The sequence below is a fragment of the Harpia harpyja genome, chromosome 5 (assembly GCF_026419915.1).
Source record: "Harpia harpyja isolate bHarHar1 chromosome 5, bHarHar1 primary haplotype, whole genome shotgun sequence".
In the NCBI taxonomy this organism is placed as follows: domain Eukaryota; kingdom Metazoa; phylum Chordata; class Aves; order Accipitriformes; family Accipitridae; genus Harpia; species Harpia harpyja.
This window is the reverse complement of record NC_068944.1, coordinates 15,143,290-15,157,125: the sequence shown is the minus strand read 5'-3', so window position 1 is coordinate 15,157,125 and position 13,836 is coordinate 15,143,290. Positions and strand designations below refer to the sequence as shown.

At 39.0% G+C, this 13,836-nt stretch overlaps 1 protein-coding gene across 5 annotated transcripts in view; it reads right to left on the bottom strand.

Annotated features, from left to right (window-relative positions):
- Positions 1-9,155, bottom strand: part of RTTN (rotatin) — a 94,224-nt gene extending 85,069 nt beyond the window's left edge. For all 5 annotated transcript variants that reach the window (XM_052787771.1, XM_052787772.1, XM_052787773.1 and 2 more), the window contains exons 1-8: positions 9,074-9,155; positions 8,084-8,271; positions 7,246-7,444; positions 5,348-5,437; positions 4,149-4,227; positions 2,652-2,766; positions 1,969-2,119; positions 864-1,029 (exon numbers count right to left, since the gene is read on the bottom strand). In XM_052787771.1, coding sequence (XP_052643731.1) covers positions 864-1,029; positions 1,969-2,119; positions 2,652-2,766; positions 4,149-4,227; positions 5,348-5,437; positions 7,246-7,444; positions 8,084-8,271; positions 9,074-9,104 — 1,019 coding nt within the window. In that variant the 5' untranslated portion in view covers positions 9,105-9,155. The remainder of the gene's footprint in view (positions 1-863; positions 1,030-1,968; positions 2,120-2,651; positions 2,767-4,148; positions 4,228-5,347; positions 5,438-7,245; positions 7,445-8,083; positions 8,272-9,073) is intronic.
- Between the last annotated feature and the right edge of the window lie 4,681 nt (positions 9,156-13,836).

Here is a 13,836-nt window from a genome sequence, read left to right as displayed (position 1 = left end):
ACCATGGTGAGGCAGGCTGTCCCCCTGCAGCCCAGGGAGGTCCACGGTGGAGCAGATATCCACCTGCAGCCCGGGGAGGACCCCACACTGGAGCAGGTGGGTTCCCGAAGGGGGCTGTGACCCCATGGGAACCCCACGCTGGAGCAGGCTCCTGGCAGGACCTGCAGATCTGTGGAGAGAGGAGCCCACGGAGCAGGTTTTCTGGCAGGACTTGTGACCCCGTGGGGGACCCATGCTGGAGCAGTGTGCTCCTGAAGGACTGCACACCATGGAAAGGACCCATGCTGGAGCAGTTCGTGAAGAACTGCAGCCCGTGGGAAGGACCCACGTTGGAGAAGTTCATGGAGGACTGTCTCCCATGGGTGGGACCCCACACTGGAGCAGGGGAAGAGTGTGATGAGTCCTCCCCCTGAGGAGGATGAAGCAGCAGAAAATAACGTGTGATGAACTGACCGTAAACCCCATTCCCCATCCCCCTGTGCCGCTGGGGGGTTGGTAGAGAATCCGGGAGTGAAGTTGTGCCCGGAAAGAAGGGAGGGGTGGAGGGAAGGTGTTCTGAGATTTGGTTTTATTTCTCATTACCCTACTCTGGTTGATTGGTAATAAATTGAGTTAATTTTCCCCAAGCTGAGTCTGTTTTGCCCATGACGGTAATTGGCGAGTGATCTCTCCTGTCCTTATCTCAACCCACAAGCTCTTTGTTATATTTTCTCTCCCCTGTCCAGCTGAGGAGGGGGAGTGATAGAACGGCTTTGGTGGGCACCTGGCATCCAGCCAGGGTCAACCCATCACAGCAGCTGATGATATAATCCTGTATTAATAATTTTTTAATTGAAGTGTAAGTTATTTCCTATTTTATTCACCTGGAAGATGCTGCATCCCAATCTTGACCATCTCCTCTCGGACGCTGAACTGTCCGTCCAATCACAGATGGCCGAGGGCTACTACTTCCAGGTGATGGATTCCGAGAACGAGGACGACCTCTTGCTTCTTGACAGTAAGATATAGATGAATTCTGGGAAGCTGTGCCTTTATGTAACACAAATCATATATTTTTACTTAGTGGAATCCATTATTCTGAAAGATACTACATAGTGAAGTAATGGTAAAAGTAACTAAAGTAGGATATGGAAAACACCAAGTAAATATTGGCAAGCTAGGACAACCTATCACTGGCAAGTAGTGGCACAGAGTGTGGAAACTCAATTCCAAGGCAAAACCACTGAAAACTACAGCTGAATAATAAATCTTGAGTTTTAAAAATACAAACATAGTGTCTGACTAAAGCTATTGGATTTGTTGATGTTGTGCAAAAAAACAGCCAGTATCATTTATTAAGACACCAAATATAGTGGCAATCTTATGAACAGAACCAGACTACCAATTTACAGAAAAAAACTTGATTATATTCAGCTGACAAAATGGAAACAGGAAGATCATTATAACTAATGTACACTATTAAATCTACAAAGTTTAAGCATTAAGAACATTGTGAAATAGCCCTAATGACTGTAAAAACCAAAACAATGATTAAACTACTTTCAGCCATCACAATAAAAAAAAGAAAATTAAGACAGCTCATGAAATTAGTAACCAAATTGTTAAGCACTAATAGCTTGAAAACTTTTCTGAAACTCTGCCCACTTTTATTTTACAGATTTCATTTAGTTTTAGTTAAAAAAATCCCTCTCCTGCTGACACACAAACAGGTGGATACTGAGAAAAAGTTGATCAACGGAGAATCACAGGAAATTGTAAAAATGAGTAAGTATTTTAAAATAATGCAGGTAGTCCAAAAATATTCAACAACATGAATAGTACTGAACAACATCATTTAGCAAAAGTTTCACAAAATTACATTTGCTATAAAGCTGTGGGTTGGCTCTTTTTTTTTTTTTTAATATAATTTTAGATAATCTTACCTGTAGTAAAAACACAACAGTATTTCAAATATTTAAAAATACCTACCTTGCTCTGTGGAAGAAAAACTTGGATCTCGGTGGAAGTTAAGTCTGCTTCTCAAGAAGATGCACAACTGTCGCAGGCACGACACAGCCTGCAAAGCTAACCGATGTCTTCCATCTCCTCCAAAAGCCAGGTTTAGTAGAGACAAAAGGCTCTGCAAATACAAAACCATCAACACTAGTAGCTGAACATTAATGCACCTTCATGAACACCCATGCCAGCAAAAGTCTTGCAGTAAATATAGTTCAGACGTTTCTAAGTGTTTAAAAATCACAGCAAAGAACAAATAAGTTTAACTACTGGTTTTGTACTGAATGCAAGACTATCAGTCCTAAGGGAAAAACCAAGTTCCACATATTTCAAATAACATCACTACTTCCATTATAGGAGCCCATTAGAGGGTGTGCATATGACAGTGACACAATTTTATCTTATCCAGAAGAAACAAAGTATTACTTTACAACACACTTCACTACTGATTAGCAATATACATTATTACAGCCAAGTAACTTTCTAAACACAATATATAGCTAATGTCCCCTTTTCTACGCTCCTAAAGTTTACATAAAGGAACTTTTGTTTAGTTATTTTGTTTAGAAACAAATTGTATAATTTACATCAATTTTTACGTGGCACAACTTATACCATAGCACAATAAAAACCTTAAACTTTATGTGAATTCTTGCCTGTACAATCTTTGGCCTTTGAAGGAAGATCTCAGCAGGAAAATCTTGCATAATTACATCCTGAAGAAGCTCACACGTACTCCAAATTAAACTTTGGTTGTTACTTCTCAAAGAGCTAAAAATGCAGTTCATATTTAAATACGTATTAAAACCAAAAAAAAAAATGAACTGGTAATCATTAGCTTGAACAAGTCTTTACAAGAAAGTTATAATCACAACACTGAAGAATCTAAAGAAAAAAATGCTGTAATTCTATTGTTGTACCGTTTTTAAACTTGAATTATTCCTTAGCTATGATAATTCTGTATACAATAAAGAACAAACTCAATTCCAGCTGTTATCAAACCACACGTAAAATTAAGTTTCCAGAAAAGAAATAACTTTATTGATTCTGAATTTGAAATTAAGTTAAGAAAGACTGGAAATTCCCTGTGAAGCTAGTGATTATCTCAGTGGTACAGCAAGTAATCCAATTCTTATCAATAAGAAAGTTTCTTTCATTACTAAGTCTCATGTATAACTTCAAAGCACTTGAATTACATATGTGGGAAGTCACATAAAGGAAGAAATTTATTAGTTATTCTCTACATATGTGGGAAGTCACATAAAGGAAGAAATTTATTAGTTATTCTCTAGCATATATATTATTAAATAATAAGAACCTTTTGTGTATTCTACTTCATTTTTCTTTTTTCTACTGTTTCTGAAACCACTGTAAAAAAAAGAAAAAATCAAACATGTCCAGTTTTAAGGATCTGCGCCCCTTTTCTAGACACAGGCATAAAGGAAATTAAATATTAAAGAGGTTTTCCAGCTTCAGACATCTTTCAAAAGAAAATAAAAAAACCCAAAAACCTATTACAAGAAAGCTTACAATTAAGAGTAGACTTGTTAAGTAGTCCAGTCCGTGATACTGCATTGTTGACTACACTAGATCAACTCATAAGGAATCCCAGCTATAGAACTTTTCCTTGGGCCACTTCAAACACTGTTTTTTCTAAATGAAAGTTAAAGCCCTCCAGAAATTGCTGCAGAGGATGATCTGAATGACTCAATGCCTGGATGAGGCATTGTACCTGAACTTATTGGCCTAAACCTAGTTAACGTACTACTGGAAGTACGGATTTCTCTGCCAATTGGTCATGGGGGTGAACTATATAGTGATTTTATTCCAGCTTGCTCTAAAATTAACTGAATGAAATCTTTGATCCACTTGAGAAATTTAGAAGGCAAACTGAAGTGTCATGAATAAAAAAGGTATTCTGAATTAAACACAAAGAATGGAGAGTGACATTAACAGAAAACTTGTCCTATTACAACTCATTGTTTATCTGCTCTGCCCAACTTCAGGGCAGCTTTTATGATCGTTTATCAAAAACTAACTCATTAGGTTATTTACAGAAACAGTCTAATGATGCAGAAGGACAGAAATTTAGAACCACTCTTACCTGAGAAAAAATAAAAACTACAAGCAAACTAATGTTTCTATTACTGTACCTTTCATTTGATGACAGAACATGTCTATCTGTTGAAGTCAGAGTTAGCCAAGGAAATGTGGAAAATTTCAGGCATTTCACTGCAAAAAAAGAGCGTGGACATTTTGGAGTATATTTTATAGAAGTATTACACTGTTTCCATGGCAACGTCAAAAACTTATGAACTGTATACTATTTGAAATAGAAATACCTTTTACTAAATATAGACTCACACAAACTCAAGTGTTTCTAATGAGAGTCTTCAGCAATACCAAAAAAGTACTAAGGTCATCTCAAATCAAAATGAAATACATTTATTGAAGAAAGTTTTAGCAAATAGAAAACACAGCATTAGTGGAAGAGTACTCAATCCCCCACATCATGCTTTCAAATTATAATTTGTTCTGCTACTAAAGAATATTTATTAGCATGATCTCTAAAAATGGAAAAGTGACCTCATGCTTTTACTCTTTAAAGCAGTACAAATTATAGTTGTTACTAAATTATGACACATAATAACTTTTTAACTAACATAACTTTAAAGCTATTTTTAAGTTAAAGTTTGTAATAATTATTGTGCAATTCTAAAGATAGCTGATACGCTGCTAAAAAAGTAATCTGGTGATTTACATACAGTAACTCCAAAGCCATCTTTTAAAATCTAGTTCTCAGCACTGTATTGTATGTTAAATATGACACTCTCCTGTGAGCTGCTAGTATATTGGTACAGGCAAAATAATGTTTGTCAGTGAAACATTTCATATAATTTTACTGACAAAAAATACAAGCATAACGCTGGTTTTCACTTAGATACAAGGTAAAGACTTCTAAAGCACCTAATCTAGTTTTCCAAAAAGTAGAAAGGTACTTCAGACTAAGCTTTGCTGAAATAAAAAGGTACTTAAACAGCCACTTTTGATTATGGAACACAGACCTTCTGAAAAGCATTAGTAATTTAAATAATTTTTAAAATTACAGCATATTTTAACATACTTTACATATTCCAAAGAGTTACACTATCTACTAGAAAAGAGAAAGATCTATCAAGATGAATGTCATTTTTATAAGCATTATAATTGTAGTTTCTGTGATACTAGATTTCACAGAATAACAACAGGAAAAAGAATAGCCAATAACAATATTTGCAATGGAATTCTATCTAAATTACAACTCTAAGCACTTTCTGTAATTAACATATTCTTATTTTATAACTACACATACCAACTGTTCTTTTGGGAGGTATTTCTAACTGCGGCAGATGACTTCTACCTTGACAAAAATATCCAGTGAATAATTCCTCTTGAGGCAGAACTAAAACAAATAAAGGGTAAATTTAAAAAATGTACACACACAAAAAAAAAACCCAAACCCACCAGTCAAAAGCAAAACTCAATTTTTGTTCATGCTTTTCCTGAACTGCCTCCCTTTTGCCCTTGAGTTTTAACCTATTAAGGAAACCGATTTAGAATACTCTCAGATGATCAGGAAAATGGAGTAAAAAGAATGTGTTGATGCTTGTTTTTTACAATCATATTCTGCAATTGTAAAGTTTTTTTCCATTTTCTTACACTGCCCCACATACCATACAAGCAATAGCAAAAACAATTAAACAAAATGTATTGCCTGATGGAGAACTGGCAGCCAAAAAAACCATTTTCTTCTAATCTACCTATGTAGTAATAAAATTAACTTTTTAAATTAACCACTCAAAACCTTTTTCTACCAAAACTGCTATCTTTTCAGGTTAGCTGAAAAGATGTTCCCCCTCTATATAGTATGTATATTATTAAATACATGTAATTAATACACAAACTGTACAACAAAATACACACAAGGTATGCACCGTTAAAATCAATCTCTCCAAAACATATTTGGTTCAAAGGATCAAACTAGATAATGCCCAGATTATTAGTTTACAATTTTTCCCAGTAACTGAAGTTGAAATAGAAAGAAAAAAAACAACACTACTGTTATTAAGCATTATTTAATCCACACATGTATACAATTTACAGCATAAGTAGAAATTATGTACAATACTTCAACTGGGTAGAATCAAAAAGACATAGCTTAAGTATGCATATGTAAAAAATTATTATATTATTCCCCGTACAGTGGCAATCTTAGGTAAAAATCTGCCCCTATGTGAAAGAAAGAACGAAAGAAAAAGAGAAAGAAAAAAAAAAAATCACCAGCCACCACATAGTTCTAGCAAACAAAAACTCTAAGTATTAGACAGGCTGCAGAAATCATAGAAAAATTACTTTTATTTCTGAGATTGCACAGTATGAGTGACAGAGGTGTCAGGCAGTATAACAGCAGTGTCTTTCCCACAAGAACCAGGAAGATGAAGGAAGGACCTCCATGGTACATAATTTTCTCCTCTATACTTTGTGCTGAAGTTTTTAAGGCAGAAGAAGAGAACCACATGGGTTTACTTCTTGACTACATCTAAGAGGCACTGTAAATCATTGTGACAGATAGATAATAAGCTAGATAACAGAAGCAAGTAATAGCACCTCACATATATGTGAAGCACTTCAAACATAATATGAAATCCTAAACAAAGTTTACATATTTTTCTATGACGAATACTTATCCAAAACTAAGCAGATAGTGCATACAACTAATGTATTTTTAAAAATAATTCTACTAGGATCGGTTACTGCTTCCTTTTTTTTGTTTTGTTTTTTTGTTTTAAGATTTGAACTGCTTTCAAAGTTAAAGTCTACTATGCAAAGAAAAGCAGCAAAGCATACTGGCTTAATTACAGGTTTGTCCAAAGTTGCTACACTTGCTGTCACAAAGCTGTCTTTGGAAGTTACTCCTGTGTCATGCCCTTTTACATTATAGCAAAGATATAACACACTGAAGAAATGGACAGAGAAGGTCTGATTACAAACAACAGGATTGTTCTTGTGCAGAGAATTCCATTACAGGAATGGCACGATCTGATTTAACTCACACTTTCTCTGGCAGAATCTGCTTACCATACACTTCACTGATCTCTCGGGAATAATTTGCCTACTATGCCTGAAAACCTCAACTTTTCATAGCCTAGAAGCTTTTCATTTAATTTATTTTCATTTGAAATAAATCATACTTCAAAATATGTAATTTACCTGGTTGATCTACTGAAGGCTGAGACCGAGTTTGATAACATACTGATAAAGAACTAGAAGGAAGTCCAGAAGGAAGAAAGAACAGTCCATCCACAATCCCATCAATTATAGCCTGCAAGTTTGGATCCACATTGGGGCGAAGCTGAGAGAAGAATTCCACTGCACCAATTCCAATCATTTTCTGGGCAGCAGGTGGATGCTAGGATTAGGACAAATAACTGACAAAGTTAGCCTGAAGAGTCTCAAGGTTTCAGTTGCTAGGTTTGGGGTTTTTTTTGGGGGGGGGCAGGGGTAGGAAAGGAAAAACTGAGTTGTAATGAAAACTTAAGTTAGATTTTGCCTTTATTTGTTTAGACCATCCATCACTATCAAGGATGGGATTTTTTTTTCCCTCTGCATAGCTGCTATTTAGTGATTAAAACACAAGGAATGTAAGAATCCAAGATCTCTGAAATTCCTGTAACGTTTTCTCAACTTTTTTAAAATAAGTTGCACCATTGTTCAAATCTTCACTTTCCAGGAACAGTGCAAGTGCTTAGCCGAAATCACATTCCAAAGAAGAAATTAAACACTAAGTGAGAAACTGAAGAAGCAGAGGAACTAAAGTAGAAACCCAGAAAAGAATGATTTTTTTTTTTCAGCTATCCCTCTGATCCATTAGAAGTCACTCAATTTGTTTTCATTTCTGCCACATGTGTGGTTTTATTATTCATGTCTTTATAAAACACTAAAAATCTCATTACATGGAGCTACAAAAGCAAATAATATCCAGTTTTATTTAGCTTTAGCATGCTAAAGACATATAGTTTAAATGCAAATAAATGTTAGTATGTCATACCTTGATCAAGATGTTCACAAAATTTAGTATTTCCTCTTTCATTGGTACAACTGGAAAATTGAACCACTCCAAAAGGTTAAGGAAAAGCACTTTTTCATGGACCAGATCAGCATATGAAATCAAGTTATGATCCAATTTAAACAGAATAGTCTTCAGAGATCGTTCTCTTATCTCTGCCAGTTCGTGACCTGTCCCCCCCCCCAAAAAAAGATTAAAAACCCCATGAAATCACCTGACACAACTTATTTCTTATTTGGACAAACAGAATACTGTCAAAGATGTGTGAAAAAGCTGGCTTTTATGCTGTCAGTATTATGCTTACCAGGAAGAGAAACATGATTGCACTCACCAGCAGTAAGATAATCAAGTACGTCTGCCCGGTGCAAAAGTGTGAAATTCTAAAAAATACACTGATATAATCTGATGCTAAGGGTAAAACATGAGGATGGCCTTTTTCTTGAAGCACACAATTCTGAAAACTTCTACCACAGTACACTGCGGATACCGAAAGCTGCCACGGACTCACAAATCGGACAAAAAATCTATCCAAGCCTATCGAATCGACAGGCACCCTTTCTGAAGGGGAAAGCCTTCGGCGTTTCCTAGGGAAGCACCACCGTGTGTCACTGTCCCCTCCCACGTCTGCAGCGGGGAGAAGAGTGGAAAAGCACAGGGCGGAAAGCTGGCGAGGCGTCCGGGGTGGGGGGGCGGCCGTGTGGACGCGGAGGCCGGGCAGGGACTGCCGCTCTCCGCGACTGCCGAGGAAGGAAGGAAGCAGCCCCCCCGCTCCCTCCCAGGCCAGCGGCCGGGCTCCCACACGCAACCGACGGGCCCGTTTCACGGGTGAAACCCCCACAGCGCTGTAGGCGGGCGGGGAGCAGGCCCCTCGCCGCCCCCCACACAGACGCAGCCCCGCGGAGGGGTCGGGAAGGCCCCGGCGCCCCTCGGCAGCCGAGCCCGCTGCCCCGGGAGGGAGAAGGGAGCCGTTACCCAGCTTCCTGACGAGCGACGACAACTCCATCGCGCCCCTCTCCCCGCAAGCATTCAACCGCCGCGCCGATTCCGCCGCCAGCCCGCCCCGCCGGGCCAACGGCAGCCGTGGTGCACCTTGGGAAACGTAGTCCGCCTCCCTTCCCCTTTATGGCCCGCCACGGGCGCACAAGGGACTACAACTCCCATGCGGCCCCGCGCCGAGCCCGCTCGGCCCGCTACGGCAGCCGGCGCGGCGGGTGCGGAGGCCTGAGGGCGAGAAACCGCCCCTGCAGTGTAAAAATCCGCGTATCCCCACTTGTAGGGCTCCGAGTGCGGCACCCGGGTGACGAGGTGGTGGTCCGGGGGGGTTAGTTCCCCCGAAGCCGGACGGGCTGCCCGTCTGGCAGCGCTGGGGGTGGTAAACATGTGAAGAGCAGCTGCCGTTCTCTGCCCGGAGAGGGCCTGTGGCCTTGGTGGTCGGCCTGTCGCGGGGGTGTGAGCTTCGCACGCATCTGTAGCACGATGGATTGTCGTGTCTTAAATTCTGCCGTCGTTCTTCGACGCGTATTTGCAACATCGACTTCTGCAAAGACCGAATTTTTTTTTGTTTTTTTTGCTGTCGCAGTCGAGTCATGATGTGTTTCTTCATCCTTCAGTGCCTGCATGGCCCTGATTTGGAAGCCAGGGAACGATTTCTGTGTGTAGCAATAACTGAGTATTTGCGAATGTTTCTTTGCTGTGTCTGACAGCCCTCTGGACATAGCTCTTGCTGGCTCGAGTAAAGCAAATGGATGAGGGGGTGAAGGAGGAGGTGGATCACGAGGGGTTTTCGTTTTTCTTTTTTATGTAACCCAGACTCCAGAGTTACACTGCTTTGTTTGTAGGACAAGGCAATTCCCCAAACCAGAGTTTCTTAAACATATCATAAAGACGAATGGTACATCATAGGTCGTCTGACCAGAGGGCTGATCTTATTTTTGAAAGATTGTGCTTGCCATCATAGTGGGAAAAAATATATTGATGATAGGTGAACAAGCGACGGACATTGTTGTGTGTATATGCTCATAAGTTTTTGCGTGTAACTGCAAGTGCGCAAAAGAAGATGGCCTTGTAATCTTCACGATTTCTTTTTTATATCACGTATTGCATGAGAAAGTACATTTTTATCAGCACCCAACAAAAATGTGAAAAGTGCAGTACAGTATATGCAAATGATTTCTAAAAGGATGTAGGTCACTGCCCTCTCAGCTTATGTCTAATTGTTTTTCCACCCTGGTCTCCATCGCTGTGCTATTCTTTCACGGTAAACTTACATTAATGTCCTCCATCTGCTGTATCAAGGTTGTACTAAAGTTTTAATTGCAACTCAGAACTGTCCATCGTTTTGCAAGACAGTATTTCTATCTGTGGAGCAATAAAACAAAGGGATTTTATTAAGCTAATTATAAATGCACTATGATTGCTGCAATGAGGGGTTTTTTTCCACAAGAGGCTCAACTCACATGGATCTATCAGTGCTTTTCAAGAGCAGTTACAAAAGAAGCATCACTGACTGAGTAAAAATTCCTTTTAGCTGTGCACGATATGCTCATGTAATGAAATACTAAAAGAGCTCTAATCAGATGCGCACAGGGCAGCTCACATTTCCCCAATAGGACTGGTGGGAACTTTATGAGACCCCATATGAGACTCACGATAATAATAGAATGGATTTGTATCTCATTTGTCCAGCAAGGAGAAGGAACTGTTGAAGCAGTCATTTCCCAAAATAGACTAAATAAAAACATTTCTTCAGGTGGAAGAGATGCATCATTCACATCTACAGGACTGTTCGATCCAGGTCCTCCTCACCTCTTTAAATATGGTCAATCTATATTGCATCAGAAAAACAAATGTTTTCTTACACTGTCTTCAGTGTCTGAATTAATAGCTATATGAACGATTCATAGAGTTGTTGCCAACACACAGGTGACACATACACTCTCCATGGCTAATATATTCCTGCACTGTAAGTGTTGGCATTTTATCCAGATTTTCTTAACCAAAGGCCTAATTAAGTTCAACTTAAAAAAATATTCCTAACCTTGAAGAGCAGCTTCAATTTTGCTGCTCTTGTTTTAGACCAGAAAAGGGGGTAATTGTGTACCCAAAACAGTGATCCAGGAGCACGCTGTATCAGCTGGTGCAATATATTTTATGCTATCATGGCTCAAGACTGGTATTCAAGATGATCACTAGTAATCAAATTTTCATTGTTACAAACAGAGGAGAGATATGTTAAGGGCAAAGGGTATATCTCAAAAAAACCCAAACCCCCCAAAACCCAAACAAAAATCACCAACCTTTTACTGGATGTTAAAAACGAAAAAAAATGGTGGATGGGTTCAATAATTATTGTTGGCATTGTGAGGCAACCTAAATAGCAGAAGACTAGTCTCTCATTACTGGGAGTGCTGATTCCCTCTGCGTCTGTGTCTCCTGTTTTGAACTCCCACTAGTGCCTCCGCTTTCCCTCTTACCTGCTTGTTCCTATTAGCTTGCAGATTGCCAGAACTGCTTCTGAAGCCAGTTTGACTTTTTCCTCTCCGGTGGCATTATTTAATGTGGACGTCTCTTCTACCATTTATATTCTTACTGATCTGCAGTCAAAATGTGTAGGAGTACCACCACTGGGGAAATTAGTCACTGAATCTCATTTACATTGTCCCTCGTTGCTTCCTTACTGCACTCTATGTAAGATGAACTTTAAAGAGCTGCCTACTCCTGTCTCCTCACAAGCTTGGCTTCTATAATTCCAATAATTTTTTTTAATCTCTTCTGTATCAGTTGGGTTCTATCTCAATAAATTGATGATAGGTGGACAAGTAGTGGACATTGTTGTGTGTCTATGCTCATCAAGTTTTTGCATGTAACTGCAGGTGCACAAATGAAGGCGGCCTTGTAATCTTCACAGTTTTGTGAAGATTTTTTGACAAAAGCCACCTTTTAGCACTTTTAATATGGGATGCTTTGTAACTTTTAAATTTCCCTTCAGTTAAATGTTGTAGAGAGAGATGAGCTTGAAAAAACTTTTTCTGAGTCTTTTTTAAGAGTTTTCAATCTCCTTTTATTTATCATTTCTGTGATTCATTCATTGCAGGATGAAGTCTTATTATCTCTGCATTCTTTTCTCAAAGCTGTCTATTCACAACTTTTTTTCCTTTCCTTACTGCTTTTGAGTTCCATCCTTTTACATTCCTAAAGTTCTCTGAAGATCAACATATCAAGGACTCTCTCTGACAGGGTCTTGATACCATTTTTGATAATATCCTTACAGTACTTCTGAGCTTAACTGTTGCAACTTCTAATTCTCTGTGAATTTCCTGCTCTCTGGCTCTTTGCGTACGTCAAAGAGCAGCAACCTTACGAAGAAACATCAGGGCATGTCAGATGCCAAAAACATGAATTCCAGGTGCTTCTTTGAAGGGAACACCAAATAAGGACTGCAATGCCCAAACCTCACTGACTGGTATAGTTAAAATGAACCTTACGACTTGCCAGCTGAAAGAAGATCGCAAAAAGGAAGGAAAGAAAACAAAGAGAGTGAGAACATTGGGAATGGAAGGAGGCAGAAATGGACAAGAGAGTTTAGATGAGGAACTCCCCAGCTGAGAAAATTATCTCTGCATATTGACCATCTTCTCAATCTGCCTCTCGATTCATTTCAGAGTCCACTTAAAAGTATCGTTGCCTGCCCTGAAGGCCTTTGCTTGCTGTCACCCCCAGCTTTCTCGTCCTTCTGTGTTTGCTAGCTGCTATTGGTAAAAAAGTACACCGGTATCTAAAATTAATAAAACCCCCTGTTCGTTACCTATATAGGCAGTCCATACTGGACCTACTGCATATGCACAATAAAGACAACCTGGGCATATGCAGTAGCTGTGTGTTTATTGCTTTGACTACCAGATTCCTGAAATTAGTATTCAAAATCAGTAGGATGATAGCAGACTTGTAAAGGTTTTCTGTAAACATCAGTGGAGCTGCATGTCTAAAAACCCTTTCCTTTGTGCTTTCTGCAGCAAGGAACAGCATTTTATTATTGCATTGTCTTAAAGATTGTAATAAGATTTAAACAGGTGCTTTAATGTGAATTCCTGAATTTTACTGCTTCCAAATCAGGTACATAATACCCAACCTAAGTACGTTACAAATGTTTGTGTTTGCAGCCGTGCAAATGCAAATTTGGAAGCTCATTTATGATATTATTAATTTATTGTTTATATTTTCATCCCTAGTGAGACTTTCTAATTTCTCTGTTTTCCTTTTATATTTTTCATTTAACTGGATCTATCTTCTGTGCTAAATTGCATATGCAGATATGCAATTGACTTACAGAGTGGTGCAGAAAAAAACACGTGCATCTAAAAAATTGCTAGACAATTTAATTTCATACAGATTATTGTATTTGGTGGGTCAGTCAATATCAATATAAATGTCTACCATGAAACTGCAAAACAAAAGGAGTTTAAAAAACCTAAGTGAGAAAATCTGTCTTCCGTGATGTTTGTTTAAAACGCATAAAAGCACATTTTTACACCACGGGTAATGAACTTGTGGAGGTTGTCAATGCAAGTAGTACCAGTAAACCCCCCAAAAGATTAGACAATTTAACGGAGAACAGGCCCATGGACACTAGAGGCAGAGGCAGGGATGTGCCCGCTGACATTCCAAGGCAGCAGCTGTGGTCTCTGGGCTGGACGGACGGACGGACCGGAGAAAGCAGCTCTCCCCCAGCAGTGTCT